The 15,303-nt window shown below is 30.7% G+C and overlaps 3 protein-coding genes across 3 annotated transcripts; 1 reads left to right on the top strand and 2 right to left on the bottom strand.

Moving 5' to 3' along the window:
* The first annotated feature begins 6,957 nt into the window (after positions 1-6,957).
* LOC126657233 (F-box protein At3g07870-like) lies at positions 6,958-8,112 on the top strand. The gene has a single exon (XM_050351894.1). It carries the CDS (start codon positions 6,958-6,960, stop codon positions 8,110-8,112), a length of 1,155 nt encoding a protein of 384 aa, XP_050207851.1.
* Positions 8,113-9,878: 1,766 nt separating this feature from the next.
* Positions 9,879-11,498, bottom strand: LOC126655503 (F-box protein At3g07870-like). Its single transcript, XM_050349719.1, has one exon. The coding sequence runs from the start codon at positions 11,158-11,160 to the stop codon at positions 9,997-9,999; it is 1,164 nt and encodes a 387-aa protein (XP_050205676.1). The 5' UTR covers positions 11,161-11,498; the 3' UTR covers positions 9,879-9,996.
* A 100-nt stretch (positions 11,499-11,598) lies between these two features.
* Positions 11,599-15,008, bottom strand: LOC126655499 (scarecrow-like transcription factor PAT1). Its single transcript, XM_050349715.2, has 3 exons — positions 14,835-15,008; positions 13,617-13,666; positions 11,599-13,537 (listed from the first exon to the last, which is right to left on the bottom strand). Exon 3 carries the CDS (start codon positions 13,504-13,506, stop codon positions 11,899-11,901), a length of 1,608 nt encoding a protein of 535 aa, XP_050205672.1. The 5' UTR covers positions 13,507-13,537; positions 13,617-13,666; positions 14,835-15,008; the 3' UTR covers positions 11,599-11,898.
* Between the last annotated feature and the right edge of the window lie 295 nt (positions 15,009-15,303).

The raw sequence follows: 15,303 nt of genomic DNA on the forward strand, positions 1-15,303 counted from the left end.
TGACAAACATAATAATTTTTCCAAACATTATTGTATGGTTGACACCACAAGTAGTGCACTAGATATGAGAAGCATTATGAAGTTGGAGAGGTTGACTATCTAGCTTTTGTTTTAGTATTTTGTTTTTATGTTCCACTAAATATGGACATTAACATAACCACATCATTACTAATTTCTTCGCTTCTAGACACTTCAACCATTCCATTGGACAATTTTAGATAAAACTCTAATCATTACCAACAACACTAATCTATACTTAATTTTTCATTATGAAAACGTGTAATTTCCATTTTGCTTTTAATTGACGTGGCCTAAATTACTTTTATATCAGATAATTCCGATTAAATTTGATTAATATTTAAAGAGTGCTAACATTGTGATAATAAAATACAAGTTCAATAAACTAGCTATTTAGAGAGAAGAATGAGATTTGACTCTTTATATATAAAGAGTCAATTTTCACTCTTTATTTCATATTTCATCAATTATATTTTAATTTTTAAGTTAAATTAAATATTTATATATATATATATATATATATATATATATATATATATTGCAAATCTACTACAAAAATATAAATATAAATAAAAAATTCATCTAATTAATATTTATTTAAAAAAGTAAACAAATAGTTAAAAATTAAAAAGTTTGTTAGAATAAAATTAAAAAATATTAATCTTTAAATTTAAAATGCTCTTTATTTGAGAGAATATGCTCTTTATTATAAAAAATACCATCGGAAATGCTCTTAATATAATTAGGCGTTATCAATATAGATCCATATTTATAATATTGAAAATATAATGATGAAATATTAAAAATTATGAAGTGTATCGATTTGAAGATTCTTGGACTTTATAGCATTTGCTAAATTTTATGGATCTTAAATTTATAAAATTTACACATTTAAAGATTTGATTGTTTTGATTAAATATAAATTCTATCAATTTATAAAAAATCATTTTAAAACAATAAAAAAATTATAACAAACAATCATTTATATAAATATTATATTTTTTTAATAATTTGGGAGGGGAAGCGCTTGTGGGAGGATTCCACAACCTAACAGTTTGTTGCCCAACGCTTATAACATTTAAGTTATAGTTCACTGATTAAAAATAAAATAAAAATATAAAAATAATAGATTTAAATTTCTTAATCAAAGAACTGACATTTAGAATTTTGGAGAGTGATGGATTTTATAAAATTTAAAAATTTCAATGATTTTTTTATCTTTACAAATGGTTAATTTTATACTTAAATGCACAAAAAATCATCAAGTTTCGCGTATTTTTGGTATTTAATATAATTTTTTAATTTTGGCATATTTAACATAAACTTTCTAATTTTTTGCAATTGAGACCACATGTGTTTTCCTTTGAAAAATAGTGTTATTTTACATCCAAAACGACGACGTATTAATATAAAATGGTGCCGTTTTACATCCAAAACGTGTCGGTGGCTTTAATTGCAAAATTTTAAAAGATCATGTACTTTTTTGCCAAAATTAAAAGATTATGTTAAATACTAAAAACACGCAAAAGTTAGCAATTTTTGGTGCATTTAAGCCTTAATTTTATTTAAATTTGTGAATTTTATAAAATTTCATCTAGATGAATTCAACAGTATCTTAATTTTTTTTTCTAACAATCACTAATATAAAAGAAAAAAGAAGTGTATGAAATAAATTATCGTTTATCAACTTTTGCTTAGTGATTCAATGTCTGTATTAATAATTTTTAAATTATTTAATTAATATTATTGATAATTTGATTATAAATAGTATAAAATTGTCAGTAGTATATTAGTAAAAAAAACTTATTTTGTTTTTTTTTTGTCAAAAAAAAAAACTACTAATTATAGGTGTATTTTTTAGAAGAGTTTAAGATGGATATATTAGAAAAATATTTTAAAAATATTCAGAAAGTTCATCTTATCTGAATTTTGCAAAATCATGAAGGGTACTGAATTATTTTGAATAAAAACACTAGAGTCCAATTAAAATAGCATATCTTTATGACTTATCAAACTTCATGTCATGGGAATATATATTAATATTATGGTATAAATATTGATTTATATGTCTCATAAAGTAGAGGCTACTAAGCTTGTATCCTATGGAATTTATTCCCATATCTTGCTTTAAATAATACAAACATATATTAGACTTGGCTAAATAAGCATTTATAAATGTTTATTTTATTAATGACAAGGCCTATAACTAGTTAATTACATTGAACATAGTTTGCTAATCATGCTTAAAAGATTTTAAATCTAATCATCTTCTTGATTAAGTTTATCTTTATATATATATATATATATATATATATATATATATATATATATATATATATATGTTATGTCTATCAAATTAGAAAATGATGCTTCCTGTGACTTGAAGTAACAGGATAGATAATTATAAAAAAAAAAGTAACAGGATAGATGGAATGTCTTGCTGTTACATTTTCTTGTTTTATTTTTTATTTTATGAAAGTGAGAAAAGGCTTAGTAATTAAAAAAAAAATTATCCTTTTGACTTTTCTTTATGTTCAAAATTTTAAAATCGTCAAGTTAACCTATTTGTTTTCAATTTTTAATTTTTATTTTCAATTATAATTATTTGTTTAAATTGTAGTGAAAAAAGTTTAAATATCTCGTTCATATTTGCAATTTTTAATAATAAAAGCAATTAATATGAAACAATATAAGTAACGTATTTGAATTTTTTTCTCATTCTAATTTGAATAAATTGCTACAATAAAGTGAAAGTTGAAAAGCGAGATAAAAATTGACGATTTTAAGAGTTTGGATAAAAAAAATTGAAAATGTGAAATATTTTTAAATGATTAAATAGTGGGAAAAAGATATTTGGATCTAGTATTTTTATTATAAGATTATATCTACATTATTTTGTTAATTAAATTCACAACCAAAAGGAGCAAGGAAATCCCCAATAATTTACTAACTTTAATTTATCCTTTTTAGTAACAATCATTAATTTATTATGAAGAAACAAATATTAATTTTTCTGATTCTTATTGCACAAATCTAACCAATCCAAGGAACCAAAAATAGAAAAAAAACAAATCAGCACACATGAATAACAGATTTCTTGAAAATTGCACTCCTATCTATACACCTACTGCAGTTACTGATTTGCATTATTGATTCATCATCACTCAAGATCCAAAAATATAAAAACAAGAAAAAAAATCACTAATCTTTTATGGAATGAGCACTAATCATAATAATATAATCTCCACTATTTTGATTCATATGTACATACCAAAAAAAGTAAAAATAAAAACTTTTACCAAGAACAAAAATTTCCATTTCCATTTTGTTTCTCCTAAAGCAGACTATATAATATAACAAAAAAACTCAAAAAAAAAACATATAAATACCATAATATAAAATCTTGATCTTAAATTTTAATCTTCCTACATCAAGATTGCATAACGCATGCTATCATTTACCATAAGGTGATTCATCTCCGATAACTGAGCCAACTCGCCGGAGACCCAAAGTCCGTCGGCGCCGTTAACATGAGGTTGACTTGAGAAGCAAGAAATCAAAGAAAATGGCGCAAGAACTATACTAATGATCACAGAAAATCCACTCCATGATCTTTGTCTTGACCTCTCAATCTCCCGTATCAAGATTGGATACTCATGATCATCACCTCCATTACTTATGAACATGCTCTCATCGGCGACTCGCGGACTTTTCCTCATGTTTCGCCGGAAAATATCGCCGGATTGTTGAGTTTGTTTTAGGTTTTCATTTTGGTAGGGTGTTTTTGAGGAAAAATTTGGTGATATAATAGGAAGTTAGTGGTGGTGTAGTTAGTGGTAGTGATTATCAATAGGGGTTATGGGTTGTTGTCTTTTTTAGGGCCTTTCACTTATTTATATATGCATTTTTCTATGCTTTGTGGGGTCTATTTTAGGCCAATATACCGACAATGTTGCCTAATTATTCATGAAAATATTTTAATTGTTACATTTACAAAACAAATTTAATTAATTAATATTTTAGATTTATTTTTCCTTATTCATATACTGCTGATAAGTTTAATATTGATGAGAAAATGTCAAAAAAAAATATTTTAAAATTTAATTAAATTTGGAAAAACTCATCTTGAGGTCTCTTTATTTTCGTCGTTTTATTTATTCAGTTTTTTAAAAGAAAATTTGCATTCATTAGGTCTATATGTTATACGATTTTGTTTAATAAGTCTTTTTTTGGATGGAATCATTACGTGTGTGTTCAGTTGTTGTTACCATTATCACGTGAGAAAATGATAAAGTGGATTTGATTTAATAGGATAAGTTTTTTATTCAATAAATTTTATATTTTTAATTTTTTACTCATCTGGTTTTTATATTTTTAAAATTTTATTTATTTAGTTTTTTTAAAAATTTGACTTCACACGTGTTTCATGAAAAATGCAGTGCATATTTCTTTTTTATACGGAAAGTATTTGAAAATACAGAGTTATGAAGATTAGTTTAGCATTAAAATTGTAATGATATAGTAGTTGGAGTTGCTACGTCAAATTGACATATCAGCAATAAATGCATATTTGTCTCGTCTACGATGTGACATAGTAATTGTTTAAATATGTCATGACTAGCGCCCAAATTCAATTTATCATAAGCTCAATAATTTCAGACTTTTGTATTTGTATAGATAAACCGCTTCCCACCTCCTAAAACATTTGTCTACTATTCCATTATGACATTTCTTAAAATATTTATCCATTATTCAGTTTTATTGACAAATATACAATACCCAATTCTTAAATTTACAAAATTAGAATAAAGATATCTTGAAACTATACTAACGTTTCTAATAGCTATAGATTTAGGGTTTAGTAAGTAAATTGTAGATAATTTCTTTTGTTATAGAATATTGTAAATAGTTAGTATAATTTTGGCTAAATTTATTTTGAGATCCCTAAATTATACAATTTTAGTTCATCAGGTCCCTCAACTTTTATTTGACTTCCTCAGGTTCTTAAACTTTTATTTTTTGGTTCATCGGGTCTCTCAACCTCTATTTGGCTTTTTCAGACTCCTAAACTTTTGTTTTTTGGTTCGTTAGGTTCTTAAAGGGAGATCCATTTAAGGACTTAATTAAATAAAAAAATAAATGTTTAACGATCTAAGGAACCAAAAAAACGAAAGTTTAGGGATCTGAAGAAACCAAATAAAAGTTGAGGGACCTGATGAACCAAAAAAAATAAAAGTTTAGAAACTTGAGGAAGCCAAATAAAAATTGAAGGACCTAATGAACCAAAAACATATAGTTCAGAGACCTTAAAATAAGTTTAGCCTATAATTTTATTTAAAAATTAATTTGTTAATATAAATATAAATTTATTAATTATGGACGATAGGGATCTAATTTTAACTTAATTTAAATGGCATTTCTACATCACAATTTTGTAGTTTTAAATGCTATTTTTATTACATATTATGCTCTCTTTTCCTCTCGCTTCAACTTTCCAAATTAAAAATTACTCCCTCCGTCCCACAAATATAGACTATTTGGACAAACACAAAATTTAAAAAAAATAGTTAAATTTGTTAAAATTAGTTTTTTTATTCAACTTTCCAATTTTATCCTTCTATAATTATTAGATATATAAATAATATATTAATTACTAACTTGTTTATTAGTGAGTCTTGTATTGGAACATGAAATCATTAATTTATTTGAGGATAACTAGACATATTTATAGGGGTATATAAGACTTTGAGTTGTTAAGTTGTTTACCAAATATAGAAGGTGGCCTATAATTTAGGACGTCAAAAATAGAAAGGTGGCCTATCCTTGTAGGACGGAGGGAGTAATATACATTTTCCTTACTTTGTCACAGAATTGAACATAGTCATTTTTTGTGATTCGGTGAAGTCACGGATTTGAATCGTACTCATGTATACAACTGTTTAAAATATGAAACCAGAGTTTCACTTTCCGTAAGAGATCTATCCAGCTCGAATAAAGATTAGTCTAAGTGTTGAAGTTTTAAAGCCGATGTTTTATAGTTGAAATTCGTTCAGCAATATCTCATAGTCCTAACAAAAAAAACAGAATTGAACTTGTTTTGTGAATCGGTGGTGCTTCCGGTGCTGAAAGAAATTTGCAAAATTTAATTTAAACTAAAAATACTTGTAAGAAAGATTTAAATTTGATTAGCTGTAGATCATCTATTTGTTGTCCTTTTATATATTTCATGTTACATCATGGCACAACTTTTTTTTCCTGCTTGGACAATGACATGATTTTAGACTAAAATGCTAAAACCTTGTTTGATTGATGCTTTTGTATTTTTTCTTTTTAATTATCCCCTATAAAAGCCAATGTGATTCTCGACCACAATGGGTATTCTTTTGTTTTTTTTTTCTTTTTAAATTTGTTTATATCAAAAGGGAACTGAAAAACTCAAATGGTATAAATATTAGGAAAAAATTTGCTAAATCATGGATTTAATTATTTATATAAAGATTTTTTTCAATTATTAAAATAAAAAATACATATAAATATTTAATTAGGGTATCCACAGATGAATTTAGTATATCGTTATTATGACATTCAATCTTATTTATTATTTAATCTAGAAAAGATTAGTCAATTCAATTCATAAATTGCTAATTAGATTGAATACTTTACTAATCATTACATCACCGTCATCAATAAAACATAGTAAACAACAAATATACAAAATTAAAAATTAAGCTCAACATAGATACAAATTAATACATCCTAATTCATGAATATTTATAAAACAAATTCAAAAATTAAATGAAGGAAAAAGTCACCAAATAGAGATCAATTACAAAACTATTGTTTATTTATGGATTGATTAGGATATAATTAGATTATATGGATTGGAAGTTTTATAAACACTCTATTGTTTATTTCAAAACTATTATTTATTTCTCATACATGGCTAACAACAACGACGACGGTCCTTGTGTTCTCCTGCACTGTGATTTTCCGGTCGAAGACCGCCTCTACTCTCTCCATTTATCAACTACACACGATCATACAAATATTCAGACAGTGAGTAGACTTTCTTTTCCGGTGAGCTCTAAGTTTGTTGTATTAGGTTCTTGTAATGGCTTATTGTATCTCCAAGATTCTGTTAACAAGGATCAAAGTTATATATACAATCCATTTACTAGAGATTGTGTAAAGATTCCGAAACCAGGAGAGATATCGAATCAACATCGAGTTGCGGTTGGATTCGGTTTACATTCTATTACAAAGGAGTACAAGGTTGTTAGGATTGTCTACTCAAGAAATAACGAAGATCTAGCTAGCACGGAAACGGAAACGTCTAGAAAACGAGAAACTACCGAAGTAGAAAATTGTGAAACGATAATTTCTATGAGAGCGGATCATAAATTTAAAGTTTCGGAGTTTACGGAAGCGTTTTCAGAAACGAAAGCGTTACCGCAAGGTAGGTTGCGGAAATATTCTTTACCGCAATCCGAGGTTCAAGTTCTAACTCTCGGCGGCGGAAACTTAACATGGAGAAGCAAAGGGGAAGCTTGTAATTACCAACTGCTAGGAAAACCATCTGAAGCATTAGTCAACGGAAAACTCCATTGGTTGAGCTGTAGATACCGACAACAGACGCTTCGTAAGCTGATCTCATTCGATCTGGAAGACGAACAGTTTCGTGAAGTTCCGAATCCATGTCCGCATACCTTCGGCAGACATTGTTCTCACTTAGTAACAATACGAGGCTGTCTTGCAGCAGTAATTCAAGGTTTCAGAAGTATTTACATTTGGATTATGAAAGAATATGGAGTTCAGGAATCTTGGAGTAAGGAACTCAGCTTAAGAGTAGTTCAGTTGGATCAATCTGTCAATAATTTTCCCAAGTTTAGTTTATCACAAGCTAAAGTTTTGTGTGCTCTGAAAAATGGTGAGGTTCTGATAAAACTACGATGTAAGAATTTAGTTTGTTATGATCCGAAATCTGGGGAATTTAAGGAGCTTAATGTTCAGGAATTGCCGGAATCATTGAATACATTTGTTCATCTAACCAGTCTAAATTGGATAGACACTCCAATTCGCTCTCAGGATTCGTAAAATTTCTATATAAAGATCTTGAGCTCGTGTTTGAAGACGAGGAGTTCGGATAAAAAAAACAAGACTAGACCCGTTAATTATGTTCGACCTCAGAGATCCTTTATGTAAAGTAATTTGTAGTCTGTTTGATCTGTTCTAAGTCATGTATTTTCCTATAGTTATGTATTTGTTCTGGTATGCTCTTTTACAGGGGTGTGCAACAACTGAAAAATCAAACCAAAATGACAAATTCTATTTGATTCGGTTTGTTGTTATAGATAATTTTGTTTTCCGGTTTGGTTTGGATACAAAAAAAGTTTAGCTTCGTATTATTATCAACCAAACTGAAATAAGCGAACCGAAAAACAAACCGAACATACTTATTTGATTTGAAAAATTCTACTTAAAATTTGGTTTAATTTGATTCGAGTTCGACATGAAAAAATTCAATTCATTTGGATTTATTTCAATTTGAACCGGATACTCACCCCTCTTCTTTTGCCTCTTCAGCTAATTATTTGGTTAATTGCGTCCAATAATCTGCTACTTCATTTCCGGGATCGATACTTTTTAGAATTACTTTAAAATCCTCATTTTTATGTTTGTGGCAATCTAAAATGTTTAAAATGTGACATCCCACATCATATTCTTATTAAATTAGGCACTAAATATTTGTTTTTTCTTCACATGACGATGTTATTTTTAGCCGTTTTTAATGATTTAAACACGTTGTATAATGCTTCTAAACCATAAATATCAAGAAATGAAAGGTTGGACTTTTTTATGCTAATTTTTAAATATGTCATTTCTATTTTAAACATTTTAGTTTAAACGGAAACATTTTTGTCTGGAGTCGAATTATAACATTTCCTTTTCCAAAGTGCATAATTGCATAGCTTTGATATTATCTCCAGCAGTACTCCCCGTGAGAATGTTCGCTAAAGTCGGTATCCTAAGAACTTCGTCTCGCAATTTTGTCGGTTCAAAAGGCCAAAGTCTACATCACACCAGCTTGTCTTCTTATTTTTATTTTTATTTCATTCTCTATTGCCTCTCCTATATTTTGGGTTTCAAATTTGTCATCATTTCTTGTCAAATTAGAGGTTACATTTGCGTTTTGTATTAACCTTAATAAAATCAATGAATTGTTGAAATCCCATTAAATCGCTAGCCGTTAATACTACGTATTCTCCTTTTTGTCTCAAATAAAAAATTATAACCGCATGGGCGTATCTATCTTAGAGCTAGAATAAGCTCTAATTCGGAATGCAGTCAAAAAAATTAAAGTTTGTAGTGAATCCAGGAGTAAAGAAAGTTTAAGCAAATGTTGTGTAGGACTAAAAAAAAGTCCTAATCTCACTAGTCGGTCTAAAGATTTTTTTTTCTTAGTTGATTGTAGTCGTCTCTTTTTTAAACTACCTTATTTTTATTAAATATAATAAAGTCACATTTTTTTTCATTTTTTTATTTTGATTGGTTAAATGTCATCAAAGAAGCACGTATCAACTTCAATTTATATGTGAATCAATAATGAAAAATGGATCAATATCTTTCGACAATAAAAATTGAATCGTTTAGAAGCTATAACAGTTATAACTTTTTGAATATTTTATTTTGTTGTCTGTTATTTTATGAAATTTTAATCTGTAGTAAAAAAAAAAGTAGTCAATCGTTAACTTTTGAATGGTAAAATCTCAACCCTAATTTTATAGTATACATATATATAACTTTTTCAAATTTAAGATAAAAATGAGAAGATCCTAATGTAACATAGTTCAATCAAAGCATAAATAAAGACCAATTAAGATAAATGCTTAAGTGATGTGTAAGACATAAAGCAGAAGAAAAACCAAGAAAATAAAATATATCCTAGAAAATTACAAACATATTATCTTCGGCCATTAATTAAACACTAAAATTTGTGTCAACCCCATCAAGATTACCCACATGAACAACTGATTCGAACCAATTTGGAATTCCTGGAATTATAATGTCCTTGAAAGTTTCATTTCTTGGATCATAACAAACCAGAGCTCTACTCCTATACTCCATCAAAATCTCACCATTTTTCAAACCACATAGTATTCGTGTAAATGATCGTTTATAAAATTTTGAAACTCTAAAAGAACGATCGATATCTTGTTCTAACCCTTTCGGCAAGTAAACGCCGATGCTAAATTGTTTAATCCAAGACTCTTTCACACCATAATCCATCATAATCCACACATCAAATGACCCATAATGCTTATTAATAGCAGCACTAAGACATCCTCGTATAACCATCAGCGTGTAGTTACCCCATTCTCTCGTAACCGAGTCAGGTCTTAACACTTCTCGGAAAGTCTCATCGGCTAAATCGAAAGAAATGAGCTCACGACCTGGCTTGTATCTTGACGGCCAATTAACCCAATGAAGCCTTCCGTTAGTGAAAACTTGTGACGCTGGTTGAATTGGATAATAAGGTATTTTGCCTAAACTTCGCCAACTAAGGTTACCTACGGTTAGGATTTGAACTTCTGACCTAGAACTAGATCCATAAGATCTAAAGCGACCCGTTCTTTGAATGGACGAGAATTTAAGCACTTTATACTCATTTGTGATCGGATGGAATCCAAACCCAAATACCGTCCACATTTCTGTAGGAAGAGTGGAGATTGGAAACTCCATGCATGAGTTAGTGAAAGGATTGAACATAAACAACTTCATTTTATATAAAGATTCGAATAAACAAAGCCAACCATTACAAGAACCGACAATATCAAATTCGGGCATGACAGGGACTTGGATTTTCTTGACCAATCCGACTTCGGTGTTTCTGTTGTGAGGATATAAGAATAAAGCATGAAGCTGGTTTTTTAGGGAATGATCACAGTGTAAGATGAGACACGGGTTGTTTTCGGTTTTACGGCTAAAATGAAGATCAACAAAAAGTGGGTGTTCTGCTATGTTACGCCATGATCGACAAACGAGCTTAACGGAGAGTAAAGATGGTGTGGGTATTCTTGAAAGTATGTCAACCACTATCTCTCTTGGAAGACTCTCTATGGTTGTAGTAGCGTTATTCTTCATTGCGTCTCCTAAATTAAATCTTTGGTAGCTAATCTTAGATTATAAAGTAATAAATGGACAATTCTTCATTTGCATTTAAGTTTTCTAGATTAATTATTTCTTTTTTAAAAGAAAAAGTACAAAACATGAGCGATGATGCATATGTTACTGCAGGCTGCATTTGAAATACTCTGTTTGTATTTTTCTTAAAATTTCTTTAAGGTTGGCTAGGCTTAGTCCTGGGTCTCCTGGCCACAGGCAATTCCAAGTCGGAACCAAACTGGTCAAAACCGGCCTGGACCTAGGAGCACGCATTTCCAGGCCTGTTCCATGTTAATTTTTTTTTGACAAGGCCTGATTCAACAGTAGCTAAATTTCTTACTGAAAATTTTGATTGTAAAGTTATCGTACTAACACCGACTCCTCAAGTTTTTGCTTGGTTTCAGCCGATTGGCCCGATTCAACTAGAAATCATTTCTGCATATCATTATGAAATTTGAACTACCAGAGAACGACAATTTAAAACCTAACACTAAAATTCTCCAATAATGTGGAATTATTCTGACCATCTAAAAGCACCAAATTTTGACCACACAAAGCATTGCCATGATGGCTTCAAAGGAAATGACCATCTTTCCACATTATAAGAGAATTACATGATAAAGAACACAAAAGGAAGAAAAAGAACCTGAAATGCTCGAAGTTCTACCTCGGCTAGCTTCCCGCCTTTGAAAGAGCCGCGAACAGATCATTAAGGTTTCACTTCCATGCACAAGATGCCACCAAATCTCTGTTCATCCAACCAAGATATAGAGCCCCATCTCTCTCTTCAAGTCTGTATTTATTGCAATAGCCCTCTAGCAGAGATTTGATCGTCGAGTTTACCAAGGAGCTTAAAGGGTACGGTGTAAACCCGGCCATTCTGAACCGTGACTTCCACTTCCCGAGAAGTTCATGCCTTTCAACCCTCTCAGTCCCCTCGCATGCTATTATGTTAACAACATCCCTGGCTAGACAATGCTGCTCGACATTGATCCGCTCCTTGTGCTCTCTCGGGAGTGTTACATCAATCGACTCGAACATGGCTGTATAATAATTTAGTGTCTCTTGGAACCGCGGGAAGAACGCAGCAGTGTTTGTATTAGATTCCTGCTCAACGAGGGTTACCACCTTTGGAGACAAGCTCCGAACCAGCCTCAGCAGTCGGTCACGTGGGTTTTGAGTGCTGACGCTTTCATCAGGCAAGTGATGAAGCATAAACGCAAAATTTACGGCTAGAGCCTCCCCTGGCCGAACACTAAGGTTCTTTATCTGAGCCTCGCAATCCGGAATGGCAGCAGAGTGAAATTCAAATGGTACCTTAACGGACTCAGCAAGTCTTGCTAGCCGCTTCCCCACAATACTCGGTCCTCCTCCTCGGGCATATGCAGATGTTGAATCATCAATGCCGGTGATACGAATGTGTGGTGGCCCGCCGGGCCTAGCAGCAAATGCCTGGATTAAAGTAATCCATTGACTCCCCTGACCAATTTGGAAATCAATGATGTGGACCTTGTTTTCGTCCTTCATGGCTTCCGCAATTGCACCATTTGCCGACATGTAACCGAACTTGAAATAAGGACACACCTCGTAAAGAATGTGCATGTAAGAGAGAAGATCAGCGCTGGCCGGTTCTTTGCATCTCAAAGATTTATAAATGGAACTCCCTGAAGAAGCCAGTCGAGCAACTAGCCCTTCCAACATGTATGCACCCAATCTTTGAATTGGTTCGCCTGAAACCGACACCATCTGTCGCAATTCATCCATTAACCATTGTGCCATTAACAAATCATTATCCGACATTGCTTTTGCGCATGCCATAAGGACATGCTTTAGGTCCCTACTAGAAATCGCCTCCATTGTTTGTCTCCAATTATCCATTTCTGGTGACTCAATGCACGTCCCATTCTGAAAAGTGCTTTCAATACTCTCAATAATTCCCAAATCAGGACCCAACAAATCAGTTTCTAATTCTCTCAACTTGGTCCGAAAATCGCTGACATCATCAGTTACGCATGAACCAATTGGAGAGCCATAGTAAGTATCGGGAGATTGGTGAAGGTCAGGCGGGTAAGAGTGAGAGTCTTGCTGTGATGCAGGACTTCCATTTGGAGAGAAACTGACAGTTGACGGAGAGTTGTAAAACAGATAACTACCATTTGCTGAAGATGACTCCAGGGTGCAGTATTGGTCATGAGAATTCAAAATGGATAATTGTGTTACTGGCATACCGGCATTGTCATGTTTCTGGTGGTCTAAAGTTTGGAACTGAGGCATGCAATAGGCCTCAAATTCTTGCATTGGCTGATAGTACAATCTGCTAGACATGCCTCTACTTCTGAATTGCTATGGAAGATGTCTGAAAAATCAAACACGTCATCATTAAAGCAACAGTAGAGCTTGACTAAAATGAAATTAGTGGATCCAAGATCTATTACCTAAGTTTCAAGATGAACTCACTTTGCAGAACAGTACGGCCGGACATAATCTGCAGAAATAAGATCAGAAATAATAAGTCACAAAAGCGAGAGAACAAGGAAACCATAATTCGGGCAATGCCACCACATTTTCAGTCATAACTCGTAAAACACAAAATTTAAGTTCTTAATACAAATGAAACCATTCTATCAGTTCAAGTGTTCAATAATAGCTCATATCACATAATCATTTAGCAATAATCATCCCCATTGCTACAAAAACAAACAGAAAATCAATGCAAAAGTTACAACATCAACCAAGACAACAAAAGAATTCACTTGTTTTCGTACTAAATTACATCAGATACTCCTCATACTGATTCTCAGATCATATTGATGTGCGAGAATTAGATAAAACCCGAAAGTGAGATATTAAGCACAAAACACTTCTAGCAAATTGATAATAAACAAAGGAATAGTATCTTACACAACTTATTATCATACACATGGAATTGTTCAAAAACTTGCTGTTTACAGCCTATAATAACAAATCTACATTATTTATTATAAATCTAGAACTCGAAAAGTTTCCGTTCGACATAATTTACAGCAGGCTCCTAAGACAAACACATAAACAAACACATAAACATAATCTTTTTCTTATCTTTTCTCTTAAACTTATTTTCCACTGGATCATGCTTCTGCTTCTTTTTATTCTCTTAAGTCACTATTTTTAAACCTTACAAAAGCAAAATTCTTATCATGGTATCCAAGGCAAGAAAAAAGCCTAATTATCATGACAACTAAAATTCCAGCTACAAAACATAAACAAATTCTCAGTATAAAAAAAAGATCACAGATCAGCTTGAAATTCAGGTTTCAACCAAAAGAAATGGCAACATGGAAAAAATATTACAAAAAACAAACAAGAAAAATAAATATACACAAATTCATTTCTTGAAATTAACACAAGAACAGAATTTTAAAATTTAAATTCTATTTGACACACACACAAAAATAATTACTTTCCAAGAAACTAATTTTGAAACAAAAATGCCACAATTAAGAGATCCAACACCAACCATCTTCTACATTACTATATATTCCATAAGAACTGAGTTTTTACTCCAAAAAGCAACAAACTTGAACACCAAATACTCATTAAAAAACAGAGAAATTCAAGGCTAAAAACACTAAAAAAAAGATATTTTTTCTGTTTTTTTCAGAAGAATTTCGTACCCAACATGTTCAAGTTCCCAGTGAAGGCTGGTACAAAAAAGTTGAGAGAAAAAAAAGTTAAGAGAGAAGCAGAGTTATGAATTAAAAGAGAAGAAAAGAAAAGAAGAAGAAGAACAGAGGAGATGATTAGTAAGTAGTAATAGAAAGTTCTGATTAATTAAGGAAATGATGATGAGATTAGTAGTAATTAAATTTAGAAAGAGCCAATACAGCAGTCGTTTTTATGGTAAGACTGCATTTTCACCGATAAATGGAATCTTTTCTCTTTGACCCAAATACCCTTTCATTCATATTTTATTTGGAGAAATTAAATAAAAGGTGGGAGGGCCAAAACCCCACTAAAAATTCAACTTGTATTGACATTCTTTCTTAAAACAAAAGATATTATATTAAAATTATAATTGATGGTAGTTTTTATAAAAATTAGTATAGTTAAAATAATTATAGTCTGAAATAAATATAAAAAAGT

This window comes from Mercurialis annua, linkage group LG7 (assembly GCF_937616625.2).
Source record: "Mercurialis annua linkage group LG7, ddMerAnnu1.2, whole genome shotgun sequence".
Classification (NCBI taxonomy): Eukaryota; Viridiplantae; Streptophyta; class Magnoliopsida; order Malpighiales; family Euphorbiaceae; genus Mercurialis; species Mercurialis annua.

Excerpts from the sequence above, each read along its gene's own strand:
- LOC126657233 (XM_050351894.1), top strand. The coding sequence starts at position 6,958 with ATGGCTAACAACAACGACGACGGTCCTTGTGTTCTCCTGCACTGTGAT.
- LOC126655503 (XM_050349719.1), bottom strand. The coding sequence starts at position 11,160 with ATGAAGAATAACGCTACTACAACCATAGAGAGTCTTCCAAGAGAGATA.
- LOC126655499 (XM_050349715.2), bottom strand. The coding sequence starts at position 13,506 with ATGTCTAGCAGATTGTACTATCAGCCAATGCAAGAATTTGAGGCCTAT.